This window comes from Podarcis filfolensis (genome assembly GCF_964270895.1).
Source record: "Podarcis filfolensis genome assembly, chromosome: 8".
NCBI lineage: Eukaryota > Metazoa > Chordata > Lepidosauria > Squamata > Lacertidae > Podarcis > Podarcis filfolensis.
Window position 1 is genome coordinate 90,146,553 of NC_139611.1, and position 15,825 is coordinate 90,162,377.

The 15,825-nt window shown below is 55.9% G+C and overlaps 1 protein-coding gene across 2 annotated transcripts in view; it reads right to left on the bottom strand.

Annotated features, from left to right (window-relative positions):
* LTBP4 (latent transforming growth factor beta binding protein 4) overlaps positions 1-15,825 on the bottom strand; it is a gene marked incomplete at its 5' end in the record, with an annotated part of 52,911 nt that overhangs the window by 25,308 nt on the left and 11,778 nt on the right. For both annotated transcript variants that reach the window (XM_083626726.1, XM_083626727.1), the window contains 5 exons: positions 553-675; positions 901-975; positions 1,235-1,340; positions 3,910-4,142; positions 7,075-7,305. In XM_083626726.1, the coding sequence (XP_083482852.1) occupies positions 553-675; positions 901-975; positions 1,235-1,340; positions 3,910-4,142; positions 7,075-7,305 (768 nt within the window). The remainder of the gene's footprint in view (positions 1-552; positions 676-900; positions 976-1,234; positions 1,341-3,909; positions 4,143-7,074; positions 7,306-15,825) is intronic.

The window sequence follows — 15,825 nt, forward strand, 5'->3', positions numbered from 1 at the left end:
AGAAAGTGCAGAGCTTTCCCCGCTCGCTCTCTCAAAACCCTAGAACTGCTGGACATTCAACGAAGCTGGACGTTGGGAGATGCTGTGGGAATTTGCAGGCAAACATAAGAGCTAGTTAGTGCATGAAGGGGTTAAAACCACAGAGTTAGATTCCTAGATTCAGCTAGGCCACGCCCCCTCTTATCCGATGAGGGAGGAAGTGAAGCCTTCTCTTCCTGTTCTCTCTCTCTCTGAGCCATGCAACTGACCAAGGAAGTCCTGTCCAAGCAAGCTCCAACAGCATGTGTTTGAAGCTACCTTCATGTATTTCCTACCCAAGAGTATTCCGTCTGTGTTTTCCTTGCTGCTGCCTGGATAAATGCATGAATCTGACCTTTGGAACATTTTGTAAGTAAAGCATTTTAAACTTGGCGGACTAGATAGGCCATTGGCCGGATCCAGCAGGCTCAGCTCATGTAATCAGGACAGGAGGCAGGCTTGGAGGCCTGCCACCCCCCCCCCACACCTCCACCCCCCAGCACCCCACACTGGTGCCAGGGGTGCCCGACTTACAGATGCAGCTGCTCCGAGACGAGTCAAGGATGTACCCCTCGTGGCAGACGCAGGCAAAGCTGCCGCGGGTGTTGGTGCAGTCGCCGTTGTGGCAGAAGCTGCCCTCTGTGCATTCATCCACATCTGGCCATGGGGGGGGGGGAGAAAGAGGGTGTCAGAAAAGGCTGGGGGGGGGAGAGAGATCCAGGCCCGTCCTGGCAGGATGGGTGGGCAGCAAAGGCCCCTCCTGGGAAGAAGCCAGGGGGTGGACTTTGTGGGGGCTCTGCCTTGGCTCCTAGAAGGATCCGGGGGTGGAAAAGCCCCCCCCCCACAAACCAAGGGGTCCTTGGCCAGCCCAGCCCCACTCACCAATGCAGGATCCGTTCTGCCGGCGGAAGCCTTTGGGGCACGCCACTTCGTTCCTCCCCACGGGGCTGGCGTCCCCTTTGAGGAGAGAGCAGGCGGTTGGAGGAGCCCTTTGCTATATCCATGCCCCCCCTCCAAGACCCCCTCACCACTGACACTTCCAGGGCTGCACCAAAAGCCACATTAAATGGGTGCCCCATGCCCCAAAAGGGCAGGAGTTTGGGTCACCCCTCCCCAACCGGCCCAGGAGGGTGCAAGCCACGTGCTCCTTCCCAGTCCCCCCCCAAGCCACTACCCCTTCTTTGGAGAGGGTGGGGGCCCCATTCAGCAACCTTACCCACGTCGCCGTTGGCGCAAGGCAGGCATTCGTGGACCCCCCAGGCCAGACCGGCCCCCCGGCAGCAGATCTCTCGAGTGCGCAAGCCGGGCAGGGGGGCACTGCACTGAAAGAGGAGGGAGAGAGTCAGTTGGGGGGTCCTAACCCAGGAACACCCCCCCCCAGCGTCGCCCAGACCTTGGCTGTTCCAGAGAGGCCCTAAAAGCCCAGTTTTTGATCCGCACCTGTAGGATAAGGCATGCTTTGGCCCACGATAATCCCTCCATAGGGCAGCCCCCCAAGAGCAGAGGGGCTCCCTCCCCCACAAAGCCACGGCGACCCCCAGGGCGTACACAGTGCCCTCTGCTCACTAGTGTGCAAAACCTTCACGCCTGGGAGCCCGTGTGGTGAGAATGTCAGACTAGGAGAGAGCTGGGTTCAAATCCCCCCACTGGTGGGGTGACCTTGGGGTCAGTTTCCCTCTCAGCTTAGCCTACCTCACAGGGCTGTTGTGGGGAATACATGAGGAGGGAGGACCATGAATTTGAGCTCCTTGGTGAGGAAAAAGGCAGGCTGTGATAATGCAATAAAATAAGATAGTCCCCATCCTTTTCCCTTGCTTGTTCAAGCCCTGGGGGGGGTCACCAAGTGCACCCCTTCCTTGACAGAAGACAAGAGGGGTCCCATCTCCAGGACAGAACCAAAGAAAATCCTTCTTAACGGCACCACAGAGTTAAACTGTGTTCCTGGAATCGGCATAGAGAAGACGACTACGATCTCCCTCTCTCTTTCTGCCTCTCGGCCTCGTCTTTCTTTCTTCTTTCGTTCTTCTCTCTGTGCCCCTCAGCCCCCCCCCTCCGTCCAGCCAGTCCAGCTGCTGCCATTTCACAATCGCCTCTTTTGGCACAGATGGTGGCCCCCTCCCTCCCGACACAATCATCTGCGAGTCGCTCTTTCCGGGAGTCTCTTGGCCTCCGGTCAACCCAAAGTGCTGAAATCCAGCCATTTCGCTAAAGAGAAACCCCTATCAGGGCTTGCCAGGCCCCCCAACCTTGCCCTGCTGGGGCCAAGGCCTCCAGGCCCCCCTTGCTTTGCTCCCGGCGGCGAGGGAGGGGAGAGAGACCCCCATCAAAAGGGCCCCATAAACTCCTGTTTCTCCTGGCTTTGGAACGGCACCTGCTGCCTCCAGCCAAAGCAGATGAGTCAGCCGGACCCCCTTGCCAAAGAGGCAGCGGGGGGCTCAGCCACTCTCTGCCCCTCTCCCCCCCCCCCAGTCTCCACTTCACATGAATTCACAGCTGTGCTTCCCTTCTGGCAGCACAGAGCTGGACTACGGAACTCCCTCCCACAGGAGACAGCCATGGCCACCAACTTGGATGGCTTTGAAAGCGGATTCTAGACCGGGGGTCAGCAACCTTTTTCAGCCGGGGGCCGGACCACCGCCCCTCAGACCATGTGGGGGGCCGGACTAGATTTTGAAGGGAAAAAATGAACGAATTCCTATGCCCCACAAATAACCCAGAGGTGCATTTTAAATAAAAGGACACATTCTACTTATGTAAAAACATGCCGATTCCCCGACCGTCCACAGGCCGGATTGAGAAGGCGTTGGGGCCGCATCCGGCCCACGGGCCTTAGGTTGCCTACACCTGTTCTAGACAAACCCACAGAGGTGGGGGGCGCGACCCACGGCCAGGACGGCTGTGTTCTTCCCCGCTGCCAGGCTCTTCCTACAGAGGCCGATGTTGACTGCAGAACCTCCATGCCCAGGGACAGTCTACCTCTGAATGCCAGATAACGGGAGAAAGCCCTCGCACTCAGGTCCTGCCTGTGGGCTCCCTATGGGGGCATCTGGTTGGCCACTGTCAGAAGAGGAAGGTGGACCAGATGGGCCAATGGCTAGGCTCTCCTTCTGCCAACTTGGGCCCCGGGTTATGGGTGCCCAGTGCGTGCGACACGATGCCACGTGCTCACGCACCCAGTGCCCTCAGAACCTGAATTCCGGTGGCACCAGAAGTCCGGTTCCGAGTTGTCACAGTTCTCGCCAGGTCTCCGACCGCATCTCAGAGGTCTTGGTTGGCCTCGGACGTGACTTCCAGGGCTTCACGAGGCGCCAGAGGTCATGTGGGGTCCCTGCGGATTGGGTGCTGAGCAGCCACAACCAAACATTTTTGGGGTGCTCAGACCCCCTATAGTTGATGCCCCTGCTTCTTCCGTTCTTATGGAACCTCCAGGTCCAGAGGCAGTCTATCTGGATCCCTAAGTTCTTTTTTTATGCTTTATTGGTTTAGAAAACTGTACAACAGAAATGATCAAGGAAAGTTGTTATCAAAATAAAAACTCCTTGGTTGATACTTGTTTTGTATATCATTCTGAAATTCAATTTGACATGACCTGGATTTCTAAGTTCTTGGGGGTATTTGGCCACTGTGAGAACAGAAAGCTGGACTGGGGGGCCACTGGCCTGATCCTGAAGTCTCCTCTAATGTTTTTAACAACGGAGAGCTGCTGGCTTTTTAAAGGAACAGTGGGAGACCCCTAGATTCCCCCCATTTACGGAGGGTTTTCTAAACAGACCCCCTTTTTTTGCCCTAGAGGGCTGAGTTGGAAGTGAGCTGACGGGGGGGGGTTGGTCCTCTGCATGAGCCACAGCTGCCCCCCCTCCCCTCTCTCCCCATGCCCCCCCCAAGTAGTACCTCTCCTCCGCGGAGCTGCCGGAAGCAGTATCCGAACCCGGCCCCCTCTCCGTAGCCCCCGCTGGGGGTGTCTCGGGGGCTGCTCTGCGCCAGGACGCTGTAGAGGGCCGGGCGGGAGAGGGGGAGGGCGTTGGCGTCCCCCGCCGGCTCCTCGCTCACGCGCTCCACCTGGTGGATGGTGACCGAGGCCTCGGGAGGGTGTTCCACGTGGACGCTGGCCAGGGAGGCCACACCTGGGGGGGGGAGAGACGGGTCAAGGGGGGGCAGAGAGGGAGGCTGAAGGGGCATTTGAGCCCGAGAAGGGGGGACAGAGAGGGATCCCCAAAGACCGGGAAGGCAGGCAAGACCCAAACCAAGGGATTTGGGGAATCGTAGAATTGTGGAGCTGGAAGGGAGCCCTGGGGGTCATCCAGCCCACCCCCCACCAAGTGTTGTGCCCTGTGGCTTGCTGTTGTTTTAGTGACTGGAGTTTAGAAATTACCGTATTTTTCACTCTATAGGGCGCACCGGACTATAGGGCACACCTAGTTTTTAGGGGGGGAAATAAAGGAAATTTTTTTATTTCCCCCCAGCCCCAAAGAGCTCCTGGAGCTTGTGGGGCTGGGGAGGGGGGAAGCCCGAGCTTCCCCCGACCCCAGCCCCCAGAACAGCTCCAGGAGAGGCGGCGAGATTGCGTGCAACCTCGCTGCCGCTCCCAGAGCTTGCGGCAGTTGGCGCTGCGCTCCCCGGGCTTCAGGCTGCTATCCGCAAGCCTTTGGAGCGCTCCGACCCTCTCCCTCTCCAGGCTTCAGCGAAAGCCTGCATTTGCTCCATAGGACGCACACACATTTCCCCTTCATTTTTGGAGGGGGAAAAGTGCGTCCTATAGGGCGAAAAATACGGTACTTATTGTAACTGCTAAGAGTGGATTTCTGTTTAATCTTGAAGTGCTGATATTTAATATTATTCTATATTATTTTAATGAATGCTGAATGTTATTTTATTTGCACATGGTATATTGCATTATGCATATTATCTTATTTATATGATGTCAGCCGCTCCGAACCCAGCTTTGGCCGGGGAGGGCGGGATATAAATAAAATTGATTATTTATTATTATTATTATTATTATTATTATTATTAATAATAATAATAATTATTACGATTCTCCCCTCTCCAACTCCCAGCCAGGGAAGCAAGGTGGAGCCCCGCCTGCTGCTTCTCCCCTCCCCTCCCTCCAGCCCCTCTAAGGTAGACTGCTTCTGCCCATGGAGGCTCCGCTTAGCCCCCGGCCCTGAGAGGCCTCTCCGCTGCCAAATTCCTCCTCCTGCTTCCTCTGCACCTCTGAGGCTCCAGCTGCGTCTGGGCGGCTTTGGCTGGGCAGGGAGGAGGAGAGACAACGCGTCCCATTCCTGCCGATATCTCCTCAAATATTTGCAGGCAGGCAGCGTGTCCCTCTGCCTTCCTCCAAAAGGAAGAATTCCAGGCGTCCCTCCAGCAAACATTTATCTCCTCTGTCGCTGGATGTCTGCTCCGTCCCTTCCTGGCTGGCACAGATCCCTTTTCCAGGAGCCGGGCCCAAAAGGAGCCCCCTGCCCCCACCCTAAAGGGATCTAAGGGATCTCCTGCCAGCACCAAGCGAGGGAGCCTCTTGCCCCCAGTCGCTGGGAACCACAAGTCGGTCTTGTGTTCAAATCCTGATGGCTGGTTTCCCTTGGGAGCACCTGGTTGGCCACTGCAAGAATGGGAGGCTGGACTGGGGGGGCTTGATCCAGCAGCCAGGCCCTTCTGAGGCTCAAATGGAGCCTCCAGGTCCAGGCACAGTCTATCTCAAATGCTAGGCTCTTTGGCGACTGTGAGAAGAGGAGGCTGGACTAGATGGGCTCTTCTGGGGTTCTTATCCCTGAGCTGTAAGGAGTGGGGTGTCTCTCCTGCCAACTAAAACCAGAATGGTCTTGGCTGCACTTGACGCAGCATGGCCCTGTGGGCACCCAAGGGTCCTCATAGCAAGGGAAGACGCGCAGCGCAGGATCCGGCCTCGCACTCGCACCGGCTTCCCAGCTGGGCGTGTTCTCCCTCCCCAACAACCACACTACAGTGGTACCTTGGGTTACAATCGCTTCAACTTACGTTTTTTTCAGGTTACGAACAATTGTAACCCGGAAGTAAGTCGTCCAAGCTCTCGGTGGCCTCGCTGCTGCCTGGAGGCAAACCCGGACATCGGCGGGGCCTACGGAGCTCTCTGAGGCCTCCGTGAATGCCGGGAGCCAAGCCAAGTGTGACTGTGGAAGAAGATCCTGAGCCCCCTCCAAACAGTGAGTTTGGAAATCAATTTTCATTTTTTTATCTAAAATACTGTCTTATTTATTTTATAGCACAGTGCATTGACAATTGCCTTCATTTTATGGATCAATGGTCTCGTGAAACAGTAAAATTCGTGTTAAATTGCTGTTTTCGGGGGTGTTTTTTCATCGTCTGGAACGGATCAATCCACTTTCCATTACTTTCAATGGGAAAGTCCGCTTCAGGTTAAGAATGCTTCAGGTTAAGTACAGACTTCTGGAACCAATTAAGTACTTAACCTGAGGTACCACTGTATTTAACTCCGAGATTCCCAAAGGGGCGGTGCAACCACGAAGGGAGGCAGTGGCGTAGCAAGGGCAGGGGGTACCCGGGGCAGAAAACTTATTTTCACCACCCTGAAATTATTAAAAGAAGGAAAAATAAGATACTTATGACCTGGGGGAGGGCGCTAAGAGGCAAGGGGGCAGCGGGGGTGGGGGTCCTCTCAGACACCCAAAACTCCCTGCTTTTAATTAGATCTTGCCGAAATATGCAACGAATTGTTCCTGCTTAGAATTTCACGGTGTTCTTTCCTCAACGAGTCGTGCAACGTGCTCTTCTGAATAACGGCTGGAGAAACCCAGCCAGATTGGAGGGGGTAGAAATAATAAAAATTATTTCTAATTATTTCTATTATCGATGCTTTTTTTGGGGGGGTGGGATTACGAATCCAAGGCGGGCAGGGTGCCCAAAATGACTTAACTGCATCCCGGAACCTCCTGCCCCTTCGGCTCCCCCTTCTCTTACTCCTAGAATTACAGGAGGGGAGAGCGGGAAGGGACCCCCCAAGGCCATCTAGCCCAACCCGCTGCCACGCCGCCCCTTTCCTGGCCCCCATCTTACCGTCACGCTCCTCGCGGTGGTTGGCGATGGGGAGGGTGTAGGTGGACTTGGCCATGGGCTGGGCCCCCCCCTCGGCCTGGGCGCTGGTCTCGCGGCGGGAGGGCGCCTGCTGTCCGTGGGGCCGAGGGAGGGCTGGGATGTGGCAAAACTTCCCCGTCCAGCTGGGGGGGCAGAGGCACTTGTCCTTCTTGAGGCAGACCCCCCCATTTTGGCAGATGAGGGGGCAGAGAACTGGGGGGCAGAGAGAGAGAGAGAGAGAGTTCAGGTCAGCAGCCACACCTGCAGACAGGAGTCAGAATCCAGGGGGGGTGTTTTCCTTTTTCGCCTAGTTGGAAGAGAGTGTTGCCTAGTGGTTAGTGCAGGACTAGGACCTGGTTTGAAATTCTGCCCTCAGTCCTCAGGTGTCCTTGGGGGCCAGCTGCTGCCTCCCAGCCTGGCCTCCCTCGCAGAGTTGTTGTGGGGGTCAAAGGAGGAGGGGGAAAGACAGGGCTATAAATGCAATAAAATAAATGCAGCAATAAAATAAATCCCTCCCCCTTCCCCATCCCTCTCATCCCTCCTCCTTGAGAGGTCTGGAGGAGGTCAACACGAGAACGGGGCCTTCTCTGCAGTGGCTCCTCGTCTGTGGAATGCTCTCCCCAGGGAAGTTCGCCTGGCACCTTCTTTATACACCTTTATGCGTTCCTTTTAAGCATCTTACTGACATCCAACACCCTTTTAGAATGTGGTTCTTTTTTTGGAGGGGGTTATTGTTTTTGGTTTGATTTTATACGTTGTGGTCTTGTTTGTGAACCACTCTCAGACCTCTGGGTATAGGGCGGTGTATAAGTTGAATTTAATAATAATAATAATAATAATAATAATAATAATAATAATAATAATATCCCGCCTCCCCTTTAGGTGCAGCTGCTTCCCGGGACAGAGGCCCCCTTGGCTCTTTGGACCCCCACGTGCGCAAAGGCCGACTCTCCGTCCAGGGTGCAGACTCTCCCCTGGGGAGAGAAAAGCCTCTGGGGACACACGACTCTGGGGAGGGGGAAGGAGGAGAGCGCCCCGGGGTCCCTGACTCCTCTCAGCCCTGCAGCTCAGGGGAGGGGGCGGCTGACGACATTGCACCCCCCCCAGGTCCAGAGGTTGCAGATGCAAAAGAGGAGCTGTTCCGTCCCCAACCCAGGGTTCCCCCCCTCCGGGGGGTGGAGGGTGCAGAGGAAATCGTGTTGGGAGTTTAACAAAGGTGCCTCACCCAGCCACAAAATGCTTTTGGGGTAAGCAAATTTTCCGAGGCTTTCTGCAAATAAGCGTCTCCTTTCCCTAGCCCCCTCCCCCTCCCCAACAGGGAGGCGGCAAAATACCTGGAGGGGGGCTTCCAGGAAGGTTCCGTATCCCAGCGGTAGGCACCTTGACATTGACCAACCCCCCCAAGTAAAAGTCTGCACGTGAGATGCCCCATATTGCCCTGCAGAGACGTAGGAAGGGCAGGCGGTACCCGGTGCAGAAAAATTCTTGTCACCCCCCATCATTGATTTTTTTTTTTGCCTGCAAAAATGGTTTTACGTTATTTCATATTTTCTTACAAAGGAATAATAATAATAAGTAGCAGTAATAATAATAATAATAATAAACTTTTATTTATATCCCGCCCTTCCCAGCCGAAGTCGGGCTCAGGGCAGCTAACATCAGATACATAACATTGGTATAAAATCAAACAATAATTAAATCACCTCCTAAAAACATGTCAAAACCAAATCAAAGTCTAATTAGATGGCTTTCCACAGGGTTAGGGTTGGGAACAGTAAGTGCTCCACTGAATTGAAATTTCAGCCTTCGCAACACAGGAAAACGGCCAAGTAAACAGCTATTTTCGTAGAGGAGGGTCAAGAAATTTCAGATATAGTTATATAATCCCTAGTGTTGTAAGATAAGACCTTTGGAGCAGGTATTTTTAAAAAGAAGATTTATGAACTGCCCTAGTACGGCAGTAATTGTTCCTTGCTAATTTGTCACCCCCTCCATGATGGCACCCGGGACAGCCCCCCCCCCGCCCCCCTTCCTACGCCCCTGTTGCCCTGAAAAAGATTTCCAAAGAGCGCCTTTTAGGGAGGGTTGGAGGTCCATTCCGGAAGCCCCCTTTCCCTAAATTTATAGTATCACCTCTGGGTATCGTGCCTAAAAATGTACCGGGCGAGGTCCGCACAATTCCTAACTTATCCTACCCAAAAAGCTGATCCGTAAATGACACAATTCTCAGAAGCGACACTCAGTGAAATATGCGTTGCTGGATTATGCGATCAAGCTTATTACGGGAGGCGGCAGCCCTGGTGCTCTTGCAGCAAAGTGTGATGCTGAATCGGCCTTTCGCCTGCTTCCAGTCCACCCTCACGCCTTCTGACTGCTGGGTTTAAAGTTTCAGGACCAATGGTACTTTGACCATGCTATGCCCATGGCTGTTCCATTGCATGCGGCCCTTTTCAGACTTTAAGCACATTTCTGGAGTGGGCCATGAAAATAAGGTCAGGATCCCATTACGTCATGCACTATCTGGATGATTATTTGATAGGTGGGCGGCAGGAGAACCTGGGTTTTTAACACCTCCCATCAGCGCCGCTGCCTCTGCCACCAGAAATCCCTTTTATTTATGGTGTGCTAATTTTATGGCCACCTTGCAGGAGGCCACAAATGCTTCTGAGTGGCAGCTGCTGCAAACTGCAAGAGGGGAGAGTTGCTTTTGCTCTCAGCTCCGGCTTGTGGACACCTGCTCAGCCGCTGTGAGGACAGGCTGCCGGACTGGACAAGCCCCCATTGGCCTCATCCAGCAGCCAGGCTCTTCTGATGGAACCTCCAGCTCCAGAGGCAGTCTATCTAGATTCCTGGGTTCTTAGGGAAATTTGGCCACTGGGAGACGAGGATGCCGTTGGCCTCATCCAGGGCTCTTGTTAGGTTCTTAAAGTGGGATGTAATTAAAAATAAAATAAACAATGACTTCAATCCTAGACACACCCAACTTGGAAATGGTCCCAGCAGGACGAGACCTCCTTACCCAAAAGGCCCCCACCTGACTGCTTTGATTTGTGCTTTTAAGAACTCGGTCATTTAGTGGCAGCACTGACCCTTTGGAACTCCCTGCCACTTGAGGCGCCTTCACTGGACTCTTTTCGGGACCTGCTAAAAGCACCCTAACCGAGATGCTTAGAAAACTGAGGCAACTTTAATCGGCTTTTGTATTTTAAGTTTTGTACATTTTAAAGCGAACCACGCTTGATTTTTCTCTTTTGATCTTCTTGCAAACTGCTTTGAGGCTTTTAATGTTCTTGTCTTACAGTCAAACGGCACATAAATTTTACGAAATAAATACCAAGGACATTCGCTCCCCGCTGCAACGCAAGAGAGATTCCTGCAGCTCCCTGGGGGCCAAGATGCCCCTTTGCCCCCATTCTTGTGCGAGTCTCTGAGGGGAGACTCTGGAGAAACTTCCTGGCACTCGCTACACGTGGTACCATCACGGCGACTCCAGTGTCCCGATCCGGTTGCCAAAACTCAGCCTCATCCCGCAGGTCTTCTGCTCAGCTGCCTTTGGGGGTTTGGGAGCTGTGTGTTTGTGTTAGGAAAAGTCTCTGCCCCCCCCCCGGGTGGGGTCTGGGCTGCCAAGTCAGCAGGAAGTCTCTGCTCTCAGGACACCCCACCTTCCCCTGGGGGGACGGGGTAGGGGGCGCGTGGCCTCCGTCCAGAGCGTGCGGCTTGGCTCGCTTGCCAGAGTCACGGCGAGGTATGTGCTTTTCTAAACACTCGGGGGTGGGACGCATCTGCACAGCGAGATCTGAACTGGGCTGATTTGGGGGTGGAGAATATTCAGGAAAAGAAGGTTGTCCTTTAACACACAACGCTGCCTGGCACTGTGGGGTCCTGAGCCAGCTCCCTACTTGGAGCAACGGGACCCCATGCCCACTCCATGCAGTGCAGAGCCCCCCCCAATCCCTGGGGCTGGGCGGGAGCCAGATCTCTTGGAGGGGGGGCCACTTGCCCCACATTCCCAGGCGCAATCGAGGCCAGCCAGACAGTCTCGGTTGTTCTTGGCTGCCCTGTGCCCGTCTGGGCGGTGCTGAGAAGGGACAGATCCTGCCAGGCCTTTGAGAGGGCAAGTCTGCAGGCCGGCCAGCTGGGCCGCGGTCAGAGGGAGGCCAGATTAGGCAGAGGGCAAAGTTGGCGTGGGGAGAGGACCAGCCGGGCACCAGCGACGGAGCAGATTGAGAAAGCAGCGCGGGGGCTTCTCTTGCCAACCGATCCAGAGCAGGCACAGCATAGTCCAGCCCCAAGCTCTCCCTCTTTTCAAAGTCAGAAACGTGCAAGCTTCTGAGCCCCACAGAGTCCTTCAGCGGCGGAACACCACCCTGCACTCCTTGTCCTCTCTGGAAAAGCTGTCATGGCAGGAAGCAGCCGGCAAGAGGGGTCCTTGGAGAGGACCACACGGACACCTTGTCCGACCCCCTCCTGCATGGCAGGACACTCATCCCCCCCCCCGCCAGGGTCAACCTGAGCTGAGGGTAGAGGAAGGGACAGGGGTGGTCTCCTCCCCAGCCTGCCCTAACCATCTGCTGCCCCTTCGATGGAAAAAACTCCCGCAAGGACTGGGGCTGCTGGTGTTGCCTCTTTCCAAAGTTCTCTGGAACCAAAACAGTCCAAGTAAACGGGTTCAGCAAAGTCCAGGGGCAGCATCTGAATCAATGGATTCAAACAGCAAGAAAGGAGATTTTAACTAAACAACAGGAAGAGCTTTCAGACAGCAAGAGCCGTGAGACAGAGGAACGGGCTCCCTCAGAAGGGACTCTCTTTCATCCGAGGCTTTTAAGCAGAGATTCGGTGGCCCTTGGTCAGGAATCCTCTTCTGTGGCGATCCCGCGTAGCCGAGTAAGATGGTCTTCCACCAAGAGGGTCTTCACAGTGAGTCCGTAATTGACTGCGGAGGCCAGTTCTGGACCCACACGTCCTTCCACAGTGGGGACATTGGTTTCCGGGCAGGAGTTGATCCTGGATTCACCAAGCGTGGCTTCCTCTTAGCATGTTTCTCCCTTGTGTCCTGAGTTCAAGTGTCTTCAAAGCCCAAGACGCCTTTGGTCAAGGCTGTTCTCCAACAGGAGCACTCGCAGGCCAGTGTTTCCCAGTTGTCGGTGTTTATACTACATTTTTAAAGATTTGCCTTTGGAGAGTCTTTGAACCTCTTTTGTTGACCACCAGCATTACGCTTTCCATTTTTAAGTTCGGATGCCAGGGATTCTTCAGCTGCGATTCCTGCATGGCAGGGGGCTGGACCAGATGATCTCTGCGGGTCCCCTTCCCACTCTACAATTTTAAGATCCTGAGATTCTATGAAAACTTCCCCTCCTGCTCCACCAGAGGGGGGGTGCGCTTGGACTCTACACGGCCTGATCCCCCACAATGCAGGAGCCACAGGTGGACCCCCTGTGGCAGACGCCCCCCCCAACTTCTGCTTAGCAACCTTCCCAGGGGGTCCGTCCCCCCGTCCAACGGATCTCAGAAGTCCTTCCTGCTTTCCAGGCGGCTGCCTCTCTCCCTCTTTCTCCCGCCTCGCTGGACATATGGAAGCTGTAATTGCAGCCTCAAGCCCAGTTTATATTATCTCCGTGTTTATTTCTCCTTACGTAAAGAAGAAACTGTGTCTATTTATGCTACGTCCTGCAAGATTATTTTGGCATATTTTCCTCGTCATTTTCGTGTTGACCTCCGCCCAGGTCCTGCCTCCGTTATCGGCTTGTCGGTTTTCTCGCTCTCGGTTTGTTTCGTTAGCTGCTCCACCTTTGCACCGGGACACTCGAAACCTTAATCAATGCTATATTCGGGGGGGGGGGGCAGGCAGCCTTGACAAAACAGGGGCCTTGTGGATAGAGGCTCCTACCAGCACAGCTCTAAGTTGCAAGGGCTGATGGGAATTGTAGTTCAAAACACTGGGGGAGGGGTTTCCAGGTTGGTGGGGGCCACTTTGGGGCGGGGGCAGAGCACAAGGTCAGAGGAGCCTCCTGGAATCGGGCCCAAGGGGGACCCATCTAGTCCTGTTCTCACAGCGGCCAAATACCCCTAAGAACACAGGAATCCAGGTAGACTGCTTCTGGAGCTGGAGGTTCCATAAGAAGAGCCAGAGTGCTGGATCAGCCCAAGGGGGGGGCGCTTCCCACAGTGGCCAACCAGATTCCATTGTGGGAAAGTCGCAAGCAGGATTTGAACCCAAGAGCGCTCTCCTCTCCTGTGGTTCCCAGCGACTGGCATTCGGAAGCACTGTTTCCTCCAACCATGGAGGGCAGAGCAGAGCCATTGTGGGCATCAATAGCCTGGTTGGTGCCCACCTCTGTGGCAGGGAGTTCCGTAAGTTAACTGTGCCCTGAGTGAAGAAGGATTCCTGCCCCGGACGTGACTCCCGGCTGCCAGAGGAGGCCGTCCTCTGTCTACTTCTGACAGTCAACATTTAGACCTGGAGTGCCATAAAACTCCCAGGACGCCCACGTCTGCCTGACCCCATGGAGACGCGAGGAGGGGAGAGGCAGGGGGCAGCCGGCTCAGTCCCTGAGACCCCCAGAAAGCAGCACAGAGGCTTTGCTGCCAGCCCCTCCCCACCCCTTTGGGAAACTCAGGGCCACAGGAAGAGGAGGATCGGGGCCAGGACTTGGCCTTCTTGCTCACCAGGAAAGGGCCAAGAAAGGGTGTGGTTTGGGGGGGTGAGGAGGAGGAGCAGACTCCCTTGGGCAGCCATTATTAAGGGATTCTTCAGCTGTGATTCCGGCAGTGCGGGGGTCAGACTAGAGGACCCTTGGCTTCCCCCACAACCCTGCAGTTCCACGATGCCATAAGGGGGTTCTGTGCCAGGGGCCCCATAGTCCCTCTGCTGGGCTCTGGCATAATGGCAGCCCCCACATGCCGTCCACCCGGGATCAGCGCTGCAATCGGCACCCGGGGCAGCGGCGGTGATCCGACCAGGGGGATTTTGTCACCCCCCTCAGGGATGACACCCGGAGCAGTCCACCCCCCCATTCCTATGCCCCTGGCTGGGGCTGCAGAGAAAGGCTTGCATACTTGCCCTGCGTACCTGAGGGAGCGTCTCCACCCCCATCGTTCTGCCCAGAGACAGAGGTCCCCCTCCGAGGGTCTTCTGCTGGTTCCCTCCCTGCGAGAAGCGAAGTTACAGGGACCCGGGCAGAGGGCCTTCTTGGCAGTGGCACCCTCCCTTCAGATGCCAAGGAGATCAATTACTCTCCGACTTTTAGAAGACATCTGAAGGCAGCCCTGTATTGGGATTTTTAAAAATCTTTGATGCTTTATTATGCTTTGATATTCTCTGGAAGCCATCCAGCGTGGCAAAGGCAACCCAGTCCAATGGGTGGGTGATTATTATTATTATTACTATTATTATTATTAATATCAGCAGCCTCATTTGGAGCCCCCACTGTAGAAACAACATGGGAGCAGCAAAACTGCTGCAAGTCTGTGAAGTGCAAGTGCCTTCGATAGCAGGAGAAATTTGGAGGTGGGGTGGGCAGGCAGGTCAGGCCTGACCCTCCGCAGGCCATAGGGCGGAGCCATAGCTATGGGGCAGAAGGGGGGGGTACTGAGAGAAACCCCTCTGCCTGCAACCCTGTTGAGCCCTTTCTGCCAGGCAGTGTCTTCGGAGCTAAAGGACCCGCTGGCTGGATTCCTATGTTCCTGGGAGTGGCGGGGGCAGGAGCGCAAGAGCCCCCCACTTCCATGGGCTGTGGACTACGTCAATGAGCATGTGGTGCTGCGTCCCATCCTGGGGGGCCGCTGCCTCCCCCCGCGCAAGGACCGGGCGCTGCTCCGAGGCACGACACGCGGGGAAAGGCCCGCCAGGACACGCCTGGCTTTGCACAACCACCCACGCGCAGCCAGGGGAGCATCACCAAGCGCAACGGGAGGGGAGGACGGGGAGACGCCCCCCAACAGCCCCCGCCCCTCCAAGCCCCCAGCGTGCAGGACGCCCCTCTCCAAGCCTGCCTAGGGAAACTGAGGCACAGGGTGGCCCTGAGGACGCCAAGACCCCCTGCCTGCCTCCTCTGGGGCTGGAGCTCAGCCCCCCTGGCCCCCCGCTAGAGGCAGCTGGGCCCATCTGGCAGAGAGAGGGCTCCGCGCCAGCTGGCCGCCTGCTCTCCCTTCAGCCCCCGAAGGAGCCTCTGCCGGCATCCGGGGGCCGAGAGAAGACCCTCGTGGGGCGCCAGGAAGAGACGGCACTCGCAGGGTTAACGTGGGTGGGGGGAAAGCAGGCAGGCCCCCCACCAACCCTCAGCGCCTTCTGGGAGGCGGAGAGGACACGACAACGAACCCCCGGCCCCCGAGTCCCTGCCCCCCGTCCTGCAAGGTGTCGCTCAGCAGCCGCTCAGATAATTCCCAGGAACATCAGGTTTTCTGGGGGGTGGGATCTGCACCCCCCCACATGCAGGCCTCCCCTGCAAAGTTTGACCGTAGGAGTGGCAGCTGGAGAATCCCATCTGCCCGCCTGACCACAGAGGCCATGACCCCCAGACCCATTTGCTGCCTTCCACACTCCGACACCCAGCAGCAGGCGGGGAAGGGAGAGAGGGGAGCGTCCCTGTGCCAGGGCAGCAGCTGGCAGGTGGGCGGGAGGGAGAGGAGCCATGCACTGGGGGGGGGACCAGCTGGGGGGGACATCTGGTCAAGTGGCAGGAGGGGGGGGGAGTGCAGCCCGTCTCTGTTCCTGGGAAACAGAAACCACAT